At 40.4% G+C, this 15,925-nt stretch overlaps 1 protein-coding gene across 3 annotated transcripts; it reads left to right on the forward strand.

The window, feature by feature from the left end:
* The first annotated feature begins 20 nt into the window (after positions 1 to 20).
* Positions 21 to 9,937, forward strand: dnajb11 (DnaJ heat shock protein family (Hsp40) member B11). Of its 3 annotated transcripts, none has more exons than XM_030427649.1 (10): positions 21 to 207; positions 681 to 837; positions 1,463 to 1,560; positions 2,473 to 2,605; positions 3,319 to 3,461; positions 7,066 to 7,148; positions 7,234 to 7,291; positions 7,404 to 7,515; positions 7,718 to 7,877; positions 8,301 to 8,581. In XM_030427649.1, the coding sequence occupies exons 1-10, from the start codon at positions 134 to 136 to the stop codon at positions 8,546 to 8,548; spliced, it is 1,266 nt and encodes a 421-aa protein (XP_030283509.1). In that variant the 5' UTR covers positions 21 to 133; the 3' UTR covers positions 8,549 to 8,581. The 3 variants fall into 3 exon arrangements, with proteins under 3 accessions (XP_030283509.1, XP_030283510.1, XP_030283511.1); XM_030427650.1 differs by lacking the exon at positions 8,301 to 8,581 and adding an exon at positions 8,806 to 9,937 and having other exon boundaries at positions 26 to 207; XM_030427651.1 differs by lacking the exon at positions 21 to 207 and adding an exon at positions 301 to 573.
* The last annotated feature ends 5,988 nt before the right edge of the window (positions 9,938 to 15,925 follow it).

The following is a 15,925-nucleotide window of genomic DNA, read 5'->3' on the forward strand; positions in this document are numbered from 1 at the left end:
GAGAGGCGGATATACCGACATCCAGTAGGCGGGCTTTCGCTGAAAGGAGGAAGGAGGCTTGTGACTGGCAGCGGGATCCAACCTTCAAAAGCCGGCTCTTCTCTAGCTACCTCCTTCAGAAATACTGGGATATATGGCTGCCAAAGGGATGAATCTGTGCAATGTATGCTGCCTGCTTCTTTACATTACCACGGCGGTGCTTGCGGGGTAAGTCGCCTGTTATGGGAGAGTACATTACTCGCACAGCGGTGAAACAGCATCGCCAGGTGGTACACATGTTTCACTGTGATTGGTCTAGACCTCTTCTACATGTGTTAAGTGTACTGAAGTAGGCTGTCACACTGAGCTAACTTGCTAATAAGTATTTGTTGTGTTTCGCTGTAGTCTAACTAAACGTTTACATTCAGCGACTGCCTCTCATTACTGTAACTGCAATTTCTGGGTGATTAGTGTGAAAGCTTAGCTAGCTAGATGCTAGCTTGCATACCAGGGAAACTGAACCGGCTGCCTTCCTGGGGACTGAAGCTAGCTGAGCTAGCCGGCTGTTTTAATTGCGTCTTTCACTCTGTCAAAGTATCAGCCGTGTTATTCAACTACAGCTTTTCTTGTCTTGTACATTTTGCTCTTGCTGTCTGTCTCTGTTTCGTGTATAACCTCTGCTACCTCCCCTACTCTCTTAGGCGAGATTTCTATAAGATCTTGGGGGTGAGCAAGAGTGCATCAATCAGGGACATCAAGAAAGCCTACAGAAAGCTGGCTCTCCAGTTACACCCCGACAGAAACCAGGATGATCCAAAAGCTCAAGACAAATTTGCAGACTTGGGGGCAGCCTATGAGGTGGGTGTATTGCTATTATTGTATGCCTGATGTCAGTGATGACTGAGGAGAGGCGAAGTAAACTTTGACTGACAATTCTATTTGACCTCAAATACAGTTGTATTTATATAACTGTCAGGAAAGCGTACTGTATAAAATCTGAACGTTTGTGTGCAATTATCTGCGGAAGCGCCCGAGGCACCGATACAAAAGTCTTTGTACGCTGGCTATTTGGTTGTTGTTGGAAACGCTACGCTCATCGTGATTGGTTGACTATACCGTGTGGCTGCATCTGATTGGTTGTTATGCAGCACAGCTGGCATTCAGGAAAACCAGGGACTGAGATGTGGGAGTGGACCTCAGATAAGCGCTGCAGGTGTTTCCGTATCAGATGTTCACATTGCCCTTTAAGAATGACGGTCATGTAATGTGATATACAGTATGCCAAACAGATTTTTTTGGTATATTTTTATATTCAAGTTCTGTTCAGACTATGCAAAACGCATGGATGGTGTGTGTGTGTTTCTTGTAATGTAGTTGTATTTGTTTACACTGTATTGATAATTGGTTTGGACACCTGTGTGAAATGTGACTAAAACAATGTAGAAATGAGTTGTCCTGTGACTGACAGCTTGTTTATTTGTAGGTGCTCTCAGATGAGGAGAAAAGGAAACAGTACGACGCTTATGGAGAAGATGGACTCAAAGAGGGTCACCATGGCTCACACAATGATATCTTCTCCAGGTTGGTTTCATAATCAAAGGACTGCTCCCCCCCCAAAAGACAAAAAACAAGCTCTCACTCTGTCCTAGTACTATCCAGCCATTTGGTCATATATGCTGCCTCCATCTCTTTTAAAATTGAGGTGAATATCATTTTGTTTGTGGTGATCACGATGTTGAAAGATTGTGTTAGCATGTATATGGAAACAGCACCACTGTAATCAGTTTCCACAGGAGTCACTTCTTTAACCAAAGACATAGTTCATATGTACCTACTGTCATTGTGTCCTTTGGAACTGAGTATCGGGTCATGCTGACTCTGTGTGGGTCAGGGTTTCATCAGTATGAGATTTAAACAGTACAAGGGTGCCTCAGCTTAGTATTTTGGGATCACTGGAAAGAAGTGGCAATTCTAAAATATTCATAAAATCAATACTAGATTGTACTTAAGTGACTAGAAAAACCTGTCTAGCTTGACTGTGTAAGGATATTCACATTTATCCTGATTTTGGATTATTCAACTTATCCTTGGTTTTTATCACAACCTGTGATAAAATTTCATATTGTCACATCTCTAAAATGTACATGGTATGATAACGTCAGTTGTATACCTTCATGATATCCTAGTGTCAATGTGAGACTGAGTCTGAAAACAGATGTGGTTGTTTTATGTTTAGTTTATTTGTTTTAATCTAAGTTATAAAGCCAAGGGAATTGGTCTAAAAAATTTATATTGTTATGGTGTATTTGCTACAAACATGCACCAAAAATAATGACTATAGAAATGTACTGGCAATCAGTTATAAGTGTGGTTTTAGAAATGGAATGATGCTAAATGATATCAGAGATTAAATCATGTTTTTGTATATGTCCGCAGTTAAAACGAAAACTGTACGCATAATATTCATCCTCTTACTCTTTCCTCCTTCTCAAGCTTCTTTGGTGACTTTGGCTTCATGTTTGGAGGCAACCGACAGCAGCAGGACAGAAACATCCCCAGAGGAAATGACATCATACTAGACCTGGAGGTCACGCTTGAAGAAGTGTACTCTGGGAACTTTGTAGAGGTGAGGAGAAAACTCTCTCAGTGGCTGCATCTAAATCTCCAGGCTCTGGACTTGCTGACTGAACCCTTGTGGACTTCAGTTGTATGTATTGTGACATGTTCACGGTCAATAAGTCAGGTCCATGATGACATGTGACCACAAGGCTAATATGAGCCACTGATGGACAACCATAGACTACATTGATAAAATGCACGTGATTACTTCTACAGCCCATGCTTGTAAATATTTCTGTATCATGTTTTCGATATCATGATATTATTTCTAGTCAAGATAATTCAAGTATCGTTTTAATAAAGTAATTGTTTAACACCTTAATAAACATTTTACAACATCATTTCCATATCGCAATGAATTTTGGGTAATTAAATCAGTGAAGTCCAGCGAGGAGTCCGTCTGCACCCAAGCGGACTCACTGGAAGTCCACAGAAAGTCCACCTGAGGGCCTTTGTGGACTGGTTAAAGACAAACGTGCCACGAGTCTGTAAGAATGGTGAAATACGGACATTTGGATGCAGCCAATAAAAACCCTACACTCATTATCCATATTTGAAATGTGTAACACAAGTGGAATTGCTTATAACATTATAATAACTTATAATGAAGTTGTCAAATTAAGCTTTGCAGCCATTTAACTAATATCCCAATTACTCTCTGCTGCTTTACTTATGTACTTTTGATTTAATGATCTTTTCTAAAACCACTTTTTTGTAAAGGTTGTACGTAACAAGCCTGTAGCTAAGGAAGCCCCTGGCAAGAGGAAGTGTAACTGCAGACAGGAAATGAGGACAACGCAGCTTGGACCTGGCCGCTTCCAGATGACTCAGGAAATGGTGTGCGATGAGTGTCCCAACGTAAAGTAAGTCACTGCTTGTAGTCAAACTGTAACTGTCATTGGCATCCTCAGTAATGCTGGGAACATGCGGCGCAATAGAAAATTTGATTTTCACCCACTCTTTATCATGGTAACTGCTTTAACAGACATTGGATGATATAAAAAAGCTTGATTTCAAGGGGTCCTCTCAGTATCCAGAGACCTGATCTAGGATTTGAAGCAAGCTTGGTCCAAATTACACTACTCACAATAAGTTAGGGATATTGTTATTTACATGAGTGCTTTTCCTATTTGGTCTGAATTTTAATGAAATAAGTAAAAGTTCCTTTTGATATAACTAATAATGAATGAGAAGAAACACCATTTTCATTAGTTTGATATTTATTACCCCCAAAATTTAGACAATAACAAGGATAGCCCCAAATAACAAAAAATGACAATGTCAGTAGCGGGTGTTTCTACCATTTGCCGCAATGACAGCTTGACAGCGACGTCTCATGCTCCTCACTAGCCTCATGATGTTGTTCTGAGGCAATGCGTTCCACTCCTCCACAAGTGCTACACGCAGTTCTGCCAGGTCACGTGGGGGTGGGGTACGATCATCCAGTCTCTGCTTCAGCTGGTCCCAGACGTGCTCTATGGGGTTCCACTGAGTCTCTCACAATATCCCTAACTTATTGTGAGTAGTGTATATTCATTCTAATTGGGCCTGATAGTTTTCCTTCTATTTCTTTTAACTTTGTGCATGTCTGGGTTATGTAAGTGCATCGATTCTTTGGGAGGGTGTGCTCTGTTTGTATTTGGGTCTGTTCAGCTTGACCATTGTAAAAAGATGGAAGTGTTATTTCATCAAGGTACTCACATGATGCTCTAGTTGATTCCAGTTCTATTGAAACCTATAGGAGATGGATGGAGAAGCACACTTATACCCAACATAACTACACTGTATGACATTTTATGAAGAAATTCCTCTACCAATTGAAAAAACACACTTCAGAGAATAGCTACTGCCTGATATTTCCAAACTTGCATAACTGTTTATTTGCTGTTGATCTTCAAATGATATCCAAAGTTGACTGTAGGCATACTTTACAATGCTCACGGTGATTCAAATGAAAATGAAATTTGAAAATATAGAGTTTTGGGTTAATAGACGGTGTGAATGAAACCTGTGTTCTTTATTGCCTCTAGGTCTGGGCGATAAACCGAAAATTTACCTATACCGAAATTTATGACGATAACCGACGTCATTTTGGCCATGTCGGTATATTCGGTGTCATAGGCATAACATCCACTAGGGATAGGGGACATGTTAGGTCCACTTGATTAATCTACCCCGGCGTATACCGATTTGCTTATTTTACATTAATTTTAATGCAAACTCCGCCCACTGATGCACACCAGCTATGTCAGGTTAGTAATCAAGTGAACCCACTCTCGCTGTGAGACGCGGACAGTTTGTGTAATGATGCTGCGTTCAAAGGCTGCAACAGGCCACTGTCTTCGGCCGGGCCGTCCATTGATCAAACATTTGTGTTTTGTTTTTTATTATCTCAAAATAATGACTGTATTTCCAGCTAGAAAACGTGCATCTCTCTCCTCCCTCCGTTGTTCTTTGCATTTGTGTCTCTGCGTGGTCTGACACGTGAGTGTCCTCATGCTGGAAAACGTGACTTTTCGCGTACGTGACGTCACTCCCCGAGACGCAAGAAGAAAGCAAAAATATATTTTTTTACTGAGGAAAATGACAAAATTAGTAACGCGTTACCGGCATCACTGATTGTGTAGCTTAAGTGCAACATGGAGCATGAAGATGTAAAGAAAAAAATAAAAACAGTAGAATTAACTTTGAGCAAGTTTGGAGGAAAGTCGGAGGTGTGGACCCATTTTAAACAAGTCGTGGGCCGTGATAATAACATTTGTCGGCTTTGTCGAGTGCATTAAGTGCGGCACTTGTTGCATTATTCATTAAGATTTCTGTAGTTCAAACAACTCGCAATTGTAGTCGAGAACGTCAGTTATAACAGCCCACGTATTAAACAGCTGTCGGGTTTAAATCGGTCTCGGGCTCATAATTACATTCAGTGTGTCGGGCCGGGCTCGGACACAACGTGCACGGGCTCGGGTCGGGCTTGATTCTAAGCTCTACTCGGGTCCAGCCGCGACTTTACTGAGGTTCATCCAGTGTGAGCAGCAGGAGGACGGTTAGCTCACCTCCCAGAACATGGCACTGAATCGCTGGAAACTGATTTAGGGACTGTCATCAAGTTACTTAGCATAAATATATTAATACAAAATAATTGCAGTTCTTTCAATATCTTCCATGTCATGGGGCCCAGTGACTCCAGCAGCAGATTGTATAAGTAAACTGGACGAATGAGACACAGCTATGTATATTGTACTTTAGTGCTTCCTCTATTTTTTATGAATATTAATATGCAGAAATATTGATTTTTTCTCAATAGCTTCCATGTCATGTGGCCCTCTGACTTCTGAAACAGATTCTGTGTCTATCAAAAATATATAATGATAAAGAAAATAATGGTTAAAAAAAAGTTATCTGATGCTCAAGAGGTGAACATATTATTAAGCAGCAATGTCAACTTCTCCACTATTTTGTCTCATGTCTTACATTCTTATTCTGAAGTCCTCAAAATGTTTATTTATTTACATCCAACCTCTTCCACCACCTGCTGTACAACCACGTGATTCAATTCGAAGAAATAAAAGAAGTGAGAAGCTTAGAATTTGTTTATAAGGGACTGTATATTTTATACTTTTAAACTTATTCAGTTGTTGTCATTTCAAGTAATCTGTGCTTTTCAGCTGTTCAATCGTGTGCTTATCAGTTGTTCTTAACTACTAAATAAATAATATAAATCTTAACTACAATGTAGTTTTACAGTCCTTTAAAGTGGCATTTCTGTAAATACACAGGATTTTTTTTCCTTTTATTTAGATGCGGGGGGGGGTTTATTACTTATTGTTCATTTATCGTAATCGAGGTGAGTTGCTCTATATATCGTGATATTGATTTGAGGCCATATTGCCCAGCCCTAATTGCCTCTCTGTTTTGCTATTTCGAGGCTGCTCAACATGGATAAAGGCTGGGAATATCACATTTTCAAATGAACATTCAGAAACCTCCTGTTGGTTATAAAATTACAAAGGATCATTTCTTTGCTATCAGTCATATAGAAATACTTTTAACACTGAAGCAGTCTCTGCCTTGATTTGACAACAACACAGATCTGAACTGTAATCCCATTAGGTCGGTCCCCTGCTGTGGTTGTCTGTCTAATGCCTTCATCAGTTAACAGGCTCCAACTTAATTTTGTTAGGGTATTATCACTGTTTAGCTAACTTACTTATTCTATTACTAACCTCAATAAGGCATGCATCGGAATTCCAGTCCTCCATAAATCTAGCATGACATTAATGTAACTTTCAAACAAATACATATTTAATTAAAATACAAATTACTATTGTACCAGACAGAATTAGTGTTGCTTGGTGTTATGGCTAGGCTAGCTAGGTAACTAAGAGGTATATTAGAGGTGTAATAACATTTTGTAAATAATTTGCACAAAGTGAATATCCCAACACCTGTTTTCTATCTGAATCACAGACTTGTAAATGAAGAGAGGACCTTGGAGGTAGAAATTGAACAGGGAGTGAGAGATGAAATGGAGTACCCTTTCATTGGAGAAGGTAAATCTGCCCCTAAGCTTAACATGAAGTACTTTTGTTATCCAAATATTATCTGTTGTGTTAACATCGTATCTGTGTCCCACAGGGGAACCTCACATCGATGGCGAACCTGGAGATCTACGCTTCCGCATCAAAGTGTTAAAGTATGAATGAATTTTTACTGTGAAACTTCTTCTATGGTGTGCAACAATATACCTGACGGATATGAGCTTTGTGACATATTAATGTGATATGGTGTGTTTTTTTTGTCTTTAGACATCCTGTGTTTGAGCGCAGAGGAGATGATCTGTACACAAATGTCACCATCTCCCTGGTGGAGGCACTGGTCGGCTTTGAGATGGACATTGCACATTTGGACGGACACAAGGTTCTGTAGATGCTTGATATTGTTACAGAGCTGTCCTAGTGTGGGGCATTTGTTATCTAATGTGACTTTTTCAGACCTCAGACTATTAGAAGTCCATAAAGGATTATTTAAAGTTCCATATTATTAAACTAACAACAAAATAGAGGTATGGGATTGACTGGGCCAGTTAAATTGAATGTTTGCATCCGTCTTTGCCTGACAGGTCCATATAGTGAGAGATAAGATCACTAAGCCTGGTGCTCGAATGTGGAAGAAAGGAGAGGGCCTGCCAAACTTTGACAACATCAACATCCGAGGTTCCCTCATCATCACCTTCGATGTAGAGTTTCCACAGACACAGCTCGATGAACAGCAGAAAGATGGTGAGGATGAAGGCAGTGTTGAAGGACATCCTGGGACATCGGTCCTGACGGGGTTATTGTTGGGCAAAGTAACTTTACTTCATGACTTACCTTTGGGTAAAATGCCTACAGATGCCAAAGAGATGAGCATTTACCAGGCAGATGGTTGCAATTTTTAGAATATAAAATCCAGTGATCAAAGAACTTGACCCATACTAGTGCCTAAGTCAGGATAACTCATCATCCCTGCACTACAACATTTCTGGAGCTCACCATTACCAAGCACTAGTGGCAAATTTTGTGCTCATTTTTAATAATTAAATTTTGAGACTTTCTTACTTAAATTACATAGAGTAGCAATATGTAATGTATATATGATTAATGTTTTTGAAGCTGCTGTAAGTGTTGTTGTAATTTCAGATAACTTCCTGTCTGTTTTTGCAGTTAGTAATCCCCTCCCTCTCTACGTTACCACATGTATGCTCCAGAAATGGCAGCAAACAGGAGGAGGCTGCTCTCTGCTTGCTCATTTAAAGACAGAACTGCCCCTGTATGAAGTTCTCTGTCCTCATTGGATAAAGTGGACAGGGATACCAGAAATGTGTCTATATCTTGTACTGAATGAGCAGCAGGAAGAGAGACATGGGTTAGTGGACCAACGTTCTGTAACAGTGGTTACTGTTGGAATATAGAGCTATTTAATAAAAAATATATTACTTACAGCAGCTTTAAGTTGTTCTTGAGAGAAAAGCTACCTCAAAAGATGTACGGTCTGGCTTCTCAAGTGTGAGCCTTTGTGACTTTTCTGATTTAAATAATGCATGTTGTTTCCATGCTTGTTACTGGAGGGTTGATCGCCATTTCAATCCCTTGGACCAGCAGGATAAATATCAGTATACTTTTATTTTATATGTTGCTGTTGTTAACAGTTTTCGCTCTGTCACTGCAGGTATTCGGGGTCTTCTGAAGCAGGGCTCTATACAGAAGGTTTACAATGGACTACAAGGATACTAATACTAACAGACACAACCTGGACTGACTTCTTTGCCACACAAACACACACATACATCATCAGTCATCAGGAGGATGCTCTGTAGTTTTTGGCCAGGATGTATTTATTATTTTCAGATTGTTCTCAGGATGGCTTGAATCCAATTTCTTTTTAATGCAGTGGCACAGTCACAGATGTTTTATTTGAAGTGTATAAATGGAAAGAATGCAATATCTTCTTTTTTTTGTCCCATCCCTATTTTGTAATACGGCCTTTTGTTGATTTTTAAAATCAAATTCACAAATGAACACTGTCTGCTGGTTTTAGACAACTGTACCTTTCTGGAGAAGACAGTCTGACTTTTACTGAGCTGCTGAGAGAGCTGGACCGATAAAGAAGAAGAAAATTCCCTGCCAACTTTTGAACAAATTTCAACCTGTACAAGACCAGAAGATGTTCTGCTGTTTGTTTGTTTGTTTTGTGAATGTACCAGCTCCACATGTTGACCCATAAACTTTTCCAGATCCCTATTCAGTAATGCTTGTAAATAGGGAGAAACAAAGCTCATCTGTTTGTTGTGTTTTAGTTTTCCTAATTTATGTTGGTTCTTACTTTTCTGTTTGCATTTGTGAGACAGGAGAACTGTCTGCATTGCACAGCCCCAACGTTCACTGTGGCAAGAGTTGACCTCTTAAACAGTGAACTTTTATTGTTTTGGAGGAAAAGGGGCAGGTTGCACATCCTCCAGCACCACTGTAGAAAACGTCTTGTTTCACACACCTCTGACGCTCTCCCCATCTGGGCACTTCAACTCAAAGGGACTTCAGACCATGAAGTGTCAGCATCCCTGTTGGGTATTGCTGTTCCTGACTGGCCACAGTTTAGTTAGCAAGTACTGACGCTGGTTTGGTTTATAATGTGTTTTTAGGATTTCCCTTCTCTCTGTTTTTACTGTCGACTGGAACGCTGCCTCCAAATTTTATGAAAGTGTCATGGCCTTAAATGTGAATTATTTGGCCATTTTTAATGAGTGTCCAAGGGGATAATGTACTTTTGACCGACTATAAATAAAGATTTCTACAAATTCTGATGAGCTGTCATACCAGATTTCACCAGCAGATGACATCAAAGTCTAGTTAATGGCTATGAGTTAAGTAATGCTGATGTGCAAGGAGTGATGCAGCTGGTTGGAAGGGAGTGAGTGTCGGGAGAGATGACAGGAACAATTCCACTTGTCAGGTTACACTCACCATGGATCCAACTGGCATCTAGATTAGCATGTAGAAATGCAGAGAGCACTCCCTGAGATGTTGAACTAAATGTTTAATAAACAGTTGTGAAAATGTAATGTAACAGATGCCAGATATTTTACAGTTTAACTTTGAACTTTTTTGTATAAAATATAGAAAATGTCACTGGCAATTTAATAATTATATAACCTGAGCATCTATTTTCCTTCATTATAGTTTCTTAAAAAGATTTCTATTTGGGCCTTTATTAGAACTAGTGCAGTGCCCGTAGGAAATATGTATTCCTATAGAAAAGTGGGAGGTTAAGTAGCTTTTTCATGGATGGCCAAATGAGGCTGTGTTTGAAGGTGGGGCGTCAGGGATATTTAGGTTTGTTGTGAAATCCGATCTTCCAGGGTATAATTGGCCGTTTTTGACTATTTTTGATTTTGCCATTATATTTCACCTTAAAAACTATTTACTTGGTGTCATTATTTTCAGCACAACCTCACATGTGTGACTGTACTGTTAATTTTTTATTTTGACATACTGTATTAACACAATGGACCTAAAATCACAAAAAAACTTCCGAGTAGAAAATGTTAGATTTTTTTACTGTGAAAACCACAAATATGTTTAACAAACCATTTTTTATTACTTATAATGCAAATATAAATTGTTGTTTGCTAAATATGTGCATACATTTAAAAAATGTACAAAGTTATATGTAACTATTTACATTTAAATGCAGGCAATGCTCAGGTCTGCCTGAGCTCCTTCCAGCTGAATGAAGAGCTGCACTGCCTGCCCCACATTCAGCTTCTCCTCATTGTTTTGACTCATTAAACAAAAAACCGACTCCACTACACACTAAACACACTACACCAAACACTACATAACACACTAACTACACACTCCAAACACGCTAAATGTCACAAATCTCTCAACTCTCAATATCGCTGTCTCTACACCAACCGTCGTTGCCTGTCATTCATCCGCCTCCGTCCCTCCCACAACTTCCCGTTCCTCAACAACCAAACTTGCTGCTTGGACACTTTCGTGACAAAAGCCCGTTTTTACCGTTTCTTCCTGCACCAGACACAAAGCAAACGTGACGGCAATGTTTGCGAAAAAGCGTGGCGGACATTATTTACCCTAAGTCCGGTTTTGGACGTGTCGGTGCGTCCGGTCTGTCGACTCGGAAGGTGGGCCGTGTGGGTGGGCTAGCAGCTAGCTACACACGAACATCCACAGATTCCGATTCCACTTTGTTGTCCGTGCGTCTCCGGATCTCCTCAGACCCGAACAGACCCAAGCAAAATCCCGGTCTAGCTTGCGCCTCTGCAGGTATAAATCTGCTTGTTTCTTAAGGTGGGGGGTGGCGGTGGGCTCTGCAGTGATTGGCTCTGGTGCGCACATGGCTACGGTGTGCAGTGATTGGCTCTGGTGCGCACGTGACTGTGGTGGCTATGGTTAGCAATGCTAGCGGAATTCGTAAAGCATTTCTGAAATGATTTATTAACAGTATCATTGCAGTCCAAACAAATGCGACGTTGCACACCCTTGAACCATGCAGCAGCCACGTGGAAACTCTCAGGTCAGTCTGATCCTGATCCGCAGAGATATTTGAGGAACACACACTCACACAGACAGACAGACAGAGATTCCTTGCTTTTATAGAGAGATGATCAATTAATTTGTTGAATTAGATTAAATCTATTTGTAATAGTATATGAATATACTGTGTGGACAGTGCTAAGCCAGTGAAACACAAACAAACAGTACAAATGCCCCATAGTTGTGGTGAGTAGATCAGGGACATAATAAGGAATAAGATTATTTTTTGGAGTTGAAAACCTGTGTGTATGTTGGGGAAATAGATTTAGTGATTGAACCCGCCCAGAACATCGCTGGTACCATCTACAGAGCATCAGTGATGTCAGTGAGGTGAGATATCTGCACAGAGCCCAAGTCAAAGACTAGACAACTCCCACCCAGCCACAGTCTGTTGACCCTGCTAGCATCTGGTAAAAGATACAGAATTATCCACTGCCACCAGACTCCAGAGCAGCTCCATTCTTCAGCTATAAGACTCCTCAACTCATCCCTGTTCATAGTTTTTTCTTTTGTAGCACAACATGACAACACACCTTGTTGTTCTATCCTGTGGTTTAGGGTGACAATTAAATGAACATGGTTACCATTAATACAATTTTTCTATAATGTTAACCACTTCGGATGAAAATTGTCACCTCATAGAGCCTACATTAAATGGCTGTATACACATCCAGCAGACATTGAGCAACATGATCATTCATTTGGGGCTCCATCTCTAGCTACTTGATGAATAAAAAGCAGATTTTCACTCTCAAAGTCTCCATCAGCTACTTCAGGGAATGTCTGTCTCAATAAATCTTAAGTGATCCACTAAGTAGTGGTAGCTAACTAGCCGGTCCCAAGCTTTGTCATTCTGCTGTTTGTTGCTGGGCATTTGCCATGATATGGGTTCATCTGAGCTTTTTTTGCTGCCTGCTATTTGACTGAAAATGAGGTTAAAGACGGCAAAGGAACTAAAACTGCAAACTTATGGGCCATTAAACCCAAACAATGAGGTCAAATATGCAAAAACACTCAATAGAGGGGAAATCCAGTGTGATATGATAATTGTTTTTAGGTTTAGAATACAAAGTAGTGATGTCTGCCTTGTCTAAAATATAATGGAAGCTGGCCTGTGGTGCTTAGGCGCCATTTCATAACTCATCAGCACATGTCTCTTTCCAGCAATCATGATGAAGCTGAAGATAATCTGACCTTGATGTAAGCACTTTCTTGTAGGAACTATATTTTCATACCAAACTACACATGCCAACTGTTCCATGTGCATCTACTCATGGATAAGAGGCTCGTGTTTGTGACAGTCCAGGATTTACAACATTCATAACATCCTCCTCTGCCGAGCTGTAACGGTAGCTAGCTTAGTGAGCTATCCTTTTATCCATGAGTAGATGCACTCTTCCTTCTGCACTGTGGTCTGGGAAAAACTATAGTTCCTATATTTAACTCAACAAAGTCTGTGGATAATCTGTAGTAACCAGGTCATGAATTCTGTAAAGGGATGTTGCTGTTGAGTTTTTCAAATGCATTTCTTTGGCACCACATGTAGAGTGCCATGTAGTTCCATTATATTGGAGAGGGGGCAGTCATCTCTACAGTAAATATCTCCAAAACTCAGCAACTCACACCTAAGCAAACTAGATGAATGAACAGCACTGCAGGTACAGCCCATTTGCTACAATAGCATTTCTGAAAACCACTGACATTCACATTTGTGTGAATGTGTTATCAGATCATATTGACATTTCCACAATACATGTTTTTCCATGTTCACATTACATGTTTATAACCTGAAGCTTGAGGCTGTGTTTGAAGGATAAGTGTATAAATGTAATGCCACTGGTTTCTGCTGACAGCAAACTGTCATTTTCTAATGAGAAGTCAGGACATCTCCAGCCATTTCTTTATTGTAACTGAGGAGGTATTTTGAACCAAAACATGATCTTCTCTTAAACCTAACCTGGTGGTTTGGGGCCTAAACCTAACCAGGTCTTAAGAACAGTGTACTCACAACCTAAAATTGAACATCAAGCCTAAAGAACTTAAGTAGCAACTTAAGGAAATATAAACTTTAAACATATCAGTGATTGTAAAATCATATGGCAATGGTGGTTGGATGACAGGTGAAAGAAATATATGTTTTTGATTTTGGAGTGAATTGTCTCTTTAATGTCTGTGCTGCTCAGTGGCTGATTCACTGTTGATCAGGAACAACTCAACCAAAAAGTGGCTCATCTGTTGTTTCACAGACAGGCCTATTTATCCACATATCATTACCTGATGATTCAATTATATAGTATCTCCCAGTCTGTGCTCTAGTAACTCATCATCTACTAGCTTATCATCATCTATCTCCAGTATCTGTGAAACAAAATAACAGCTAGTTTCTTCGTGTTGTTCCAGATTAACATAGAATCAGCCATGAACGGCACAAACTTGTTACCACTAATTTATATCACACGACTTAAGGGCTCTTGCTGTGCCCCTTCAGGTAAACTGTCACAGTTTGGGTTTTTTGGTTTGTTGATTTCCTTTTTTTTACTTTGTAGTTGCACCATGAGTGTGTTTATTTCTTGACTCTTCTGGTTACTTAGTACTTCCTTCTCACCTGTGTTCCTGGTGTTCTGTTCCCCTGCTGTGTTCCTTTGCTCCTCCCCAGTCTGATTGTCCCCTCACACCTATCTCACACCGGTCCTGTTAGCCTGTGTTGTTCCCTCTTTGTCACTCTTTGTCAGTTCGTCCTTTATGTTTTCCCCGCATCCATCCCGTGTCTCCAGTGTACCTCTTGTTCCTGCCTATGTTCCCAGTGCTTCTTTGGTTTGTACCTAATTTCGTTTTTTTATTTCTCTATGCAGTTTTGTTGGCTCTCTTTTTTTTTTGGACTTCAGATTAGTAAAGCTTGCTTTGGTTTTCCACCTGCCTGCCTTTAGTGTTTTGCATTTGGGTCCTAATTTATCAACTGACATTAAAGTGACACATCATACTAATTATCAAGACTACTAAGTGGTACCTCATAACCTTATTTTAACTTTACAACTCTTTTTAATTACCATGAAGAGCAGGTCTCTCCTCTAGTAACTCATCATTATCTAGGCTACTATATCAAAGTTATTCAGGAATAAGGATTGACTAATTATTAGATTGTTCGTCACTCATTAACATAGTACTGGATTGTTAAATGTAAACAGCATTTGTTATAAAAGGATTTCATTAATGCAGTTTTAAGGAGGGTCAGGAGCTAAAGAATGCATTTCGTAAATTATGTAAGTGTACAAGTGCGGTTGTACAAGTGTGTGTGTGTGTGTGTGTGTGTGTGTGTGTGGGTGTGTGTGTGTGTCTGTGTGTGTGTGTGTGTGTCCATGTGACAGTAGCACAGCCCCTAACATGTCCTGACCCTGTGACCCCCTCAGTGGCTTAACTCCTCTGTCTGTTTTACTGTAACAGCTGCCATCTGAACACCAGTGGTTCGGTGTCACAGACATCAGGCGCGCCACTCTATCCTACACACACACACACACACACACACATACACACGCACGCATCCCACACCTTGTGGGTGGAGGGTTGTCGGGGAGTCTGTCTGCATGGGTGGGGCAGGGGATGTCCACAGAAACATATTCATGATGGTTAGTTTATAGTGTGGTGAATGGTGTACACATCTGCCCACCACGTCACACACTGTGAGTGTGTGTGTAATAATCTCCCACAGTATTGCATGTGTGCATATTGTACATAGAATATGTGCTTATGAATGAGTATGTGTGAGTTTTGTGTACATGTTTATGTGTGTCAATGTGTGTGTGTATGTGCGTGCATTCATGTGTGTGGCCGGTCTGTGTGTATAATGAACTCCCACAGAGATAGCAGGGTTGTGGTAAAGGGAGTTTCCTCCCCGGCCCACCACACATCCCGGAGTCATTTTCAGACTGTCGAGGCTCCAGAGAGGAGAAGAGGAGCTTTGTGATCCAGCTCAGATAAAACATCTCGCTGTACCACCTCCAGCTATTACACACTAATACGACCAGGGAGACTCAGACCTTTTGAGGCCATAATAACACACAAAGCGGAAGTCTGTGCATGAGCTGGGAAAACCCTCTCAAAAGACGAGCACTTATGTCAGTCTGATCCACTTATGTGATTCATGAAACACAAAACCTAATGTGTTTCAGGATGACTCAGCACCTTAACTGAACAGATGTCCATGTGATTCTGTGTCAGCTCATGTGAGTTAGCAT

This window comes from Sparus aurata, chromosome 9 (assembly GCF_900880675.1).
Source record: "Sparus aurata chromosome 9, fSpaAur1.1, whole genome shotgun sequence".
NCBI lineage: Eukaryota > Metazoa > Chordata > Actinopteri > Spariformes > Sparidae > Sparus > Sparus aurata.

What these genes read in the sequence shown, in the direction of transcription:
- dnajb11 (XM_030427649.1), top strand. Translation starts at nt 134, where the DNA reads ATGGCTGCCAAAGGGATGAATCTGTGCAATGTATGCTGCCTGCTTCTT. An exon ending in ACTTGGGGGCAGCCTATGAG is followed by an intron (nt 838 to 1,462) that starts GTGGGTGTATTG and finishes GTTTATTTGTAG; the next exon opens with GTGCTCTCAGATGAGGAGAA. An exon ending in ACTCTGGGAACTTTGTAGAG is followed by an intron (nt 2,606 to 3,318) that starts GTGAGGAGAAAA and finishes TTTTTTGTAAAG; the next exon opens with GTTGTACGTAACAAGCCTGT.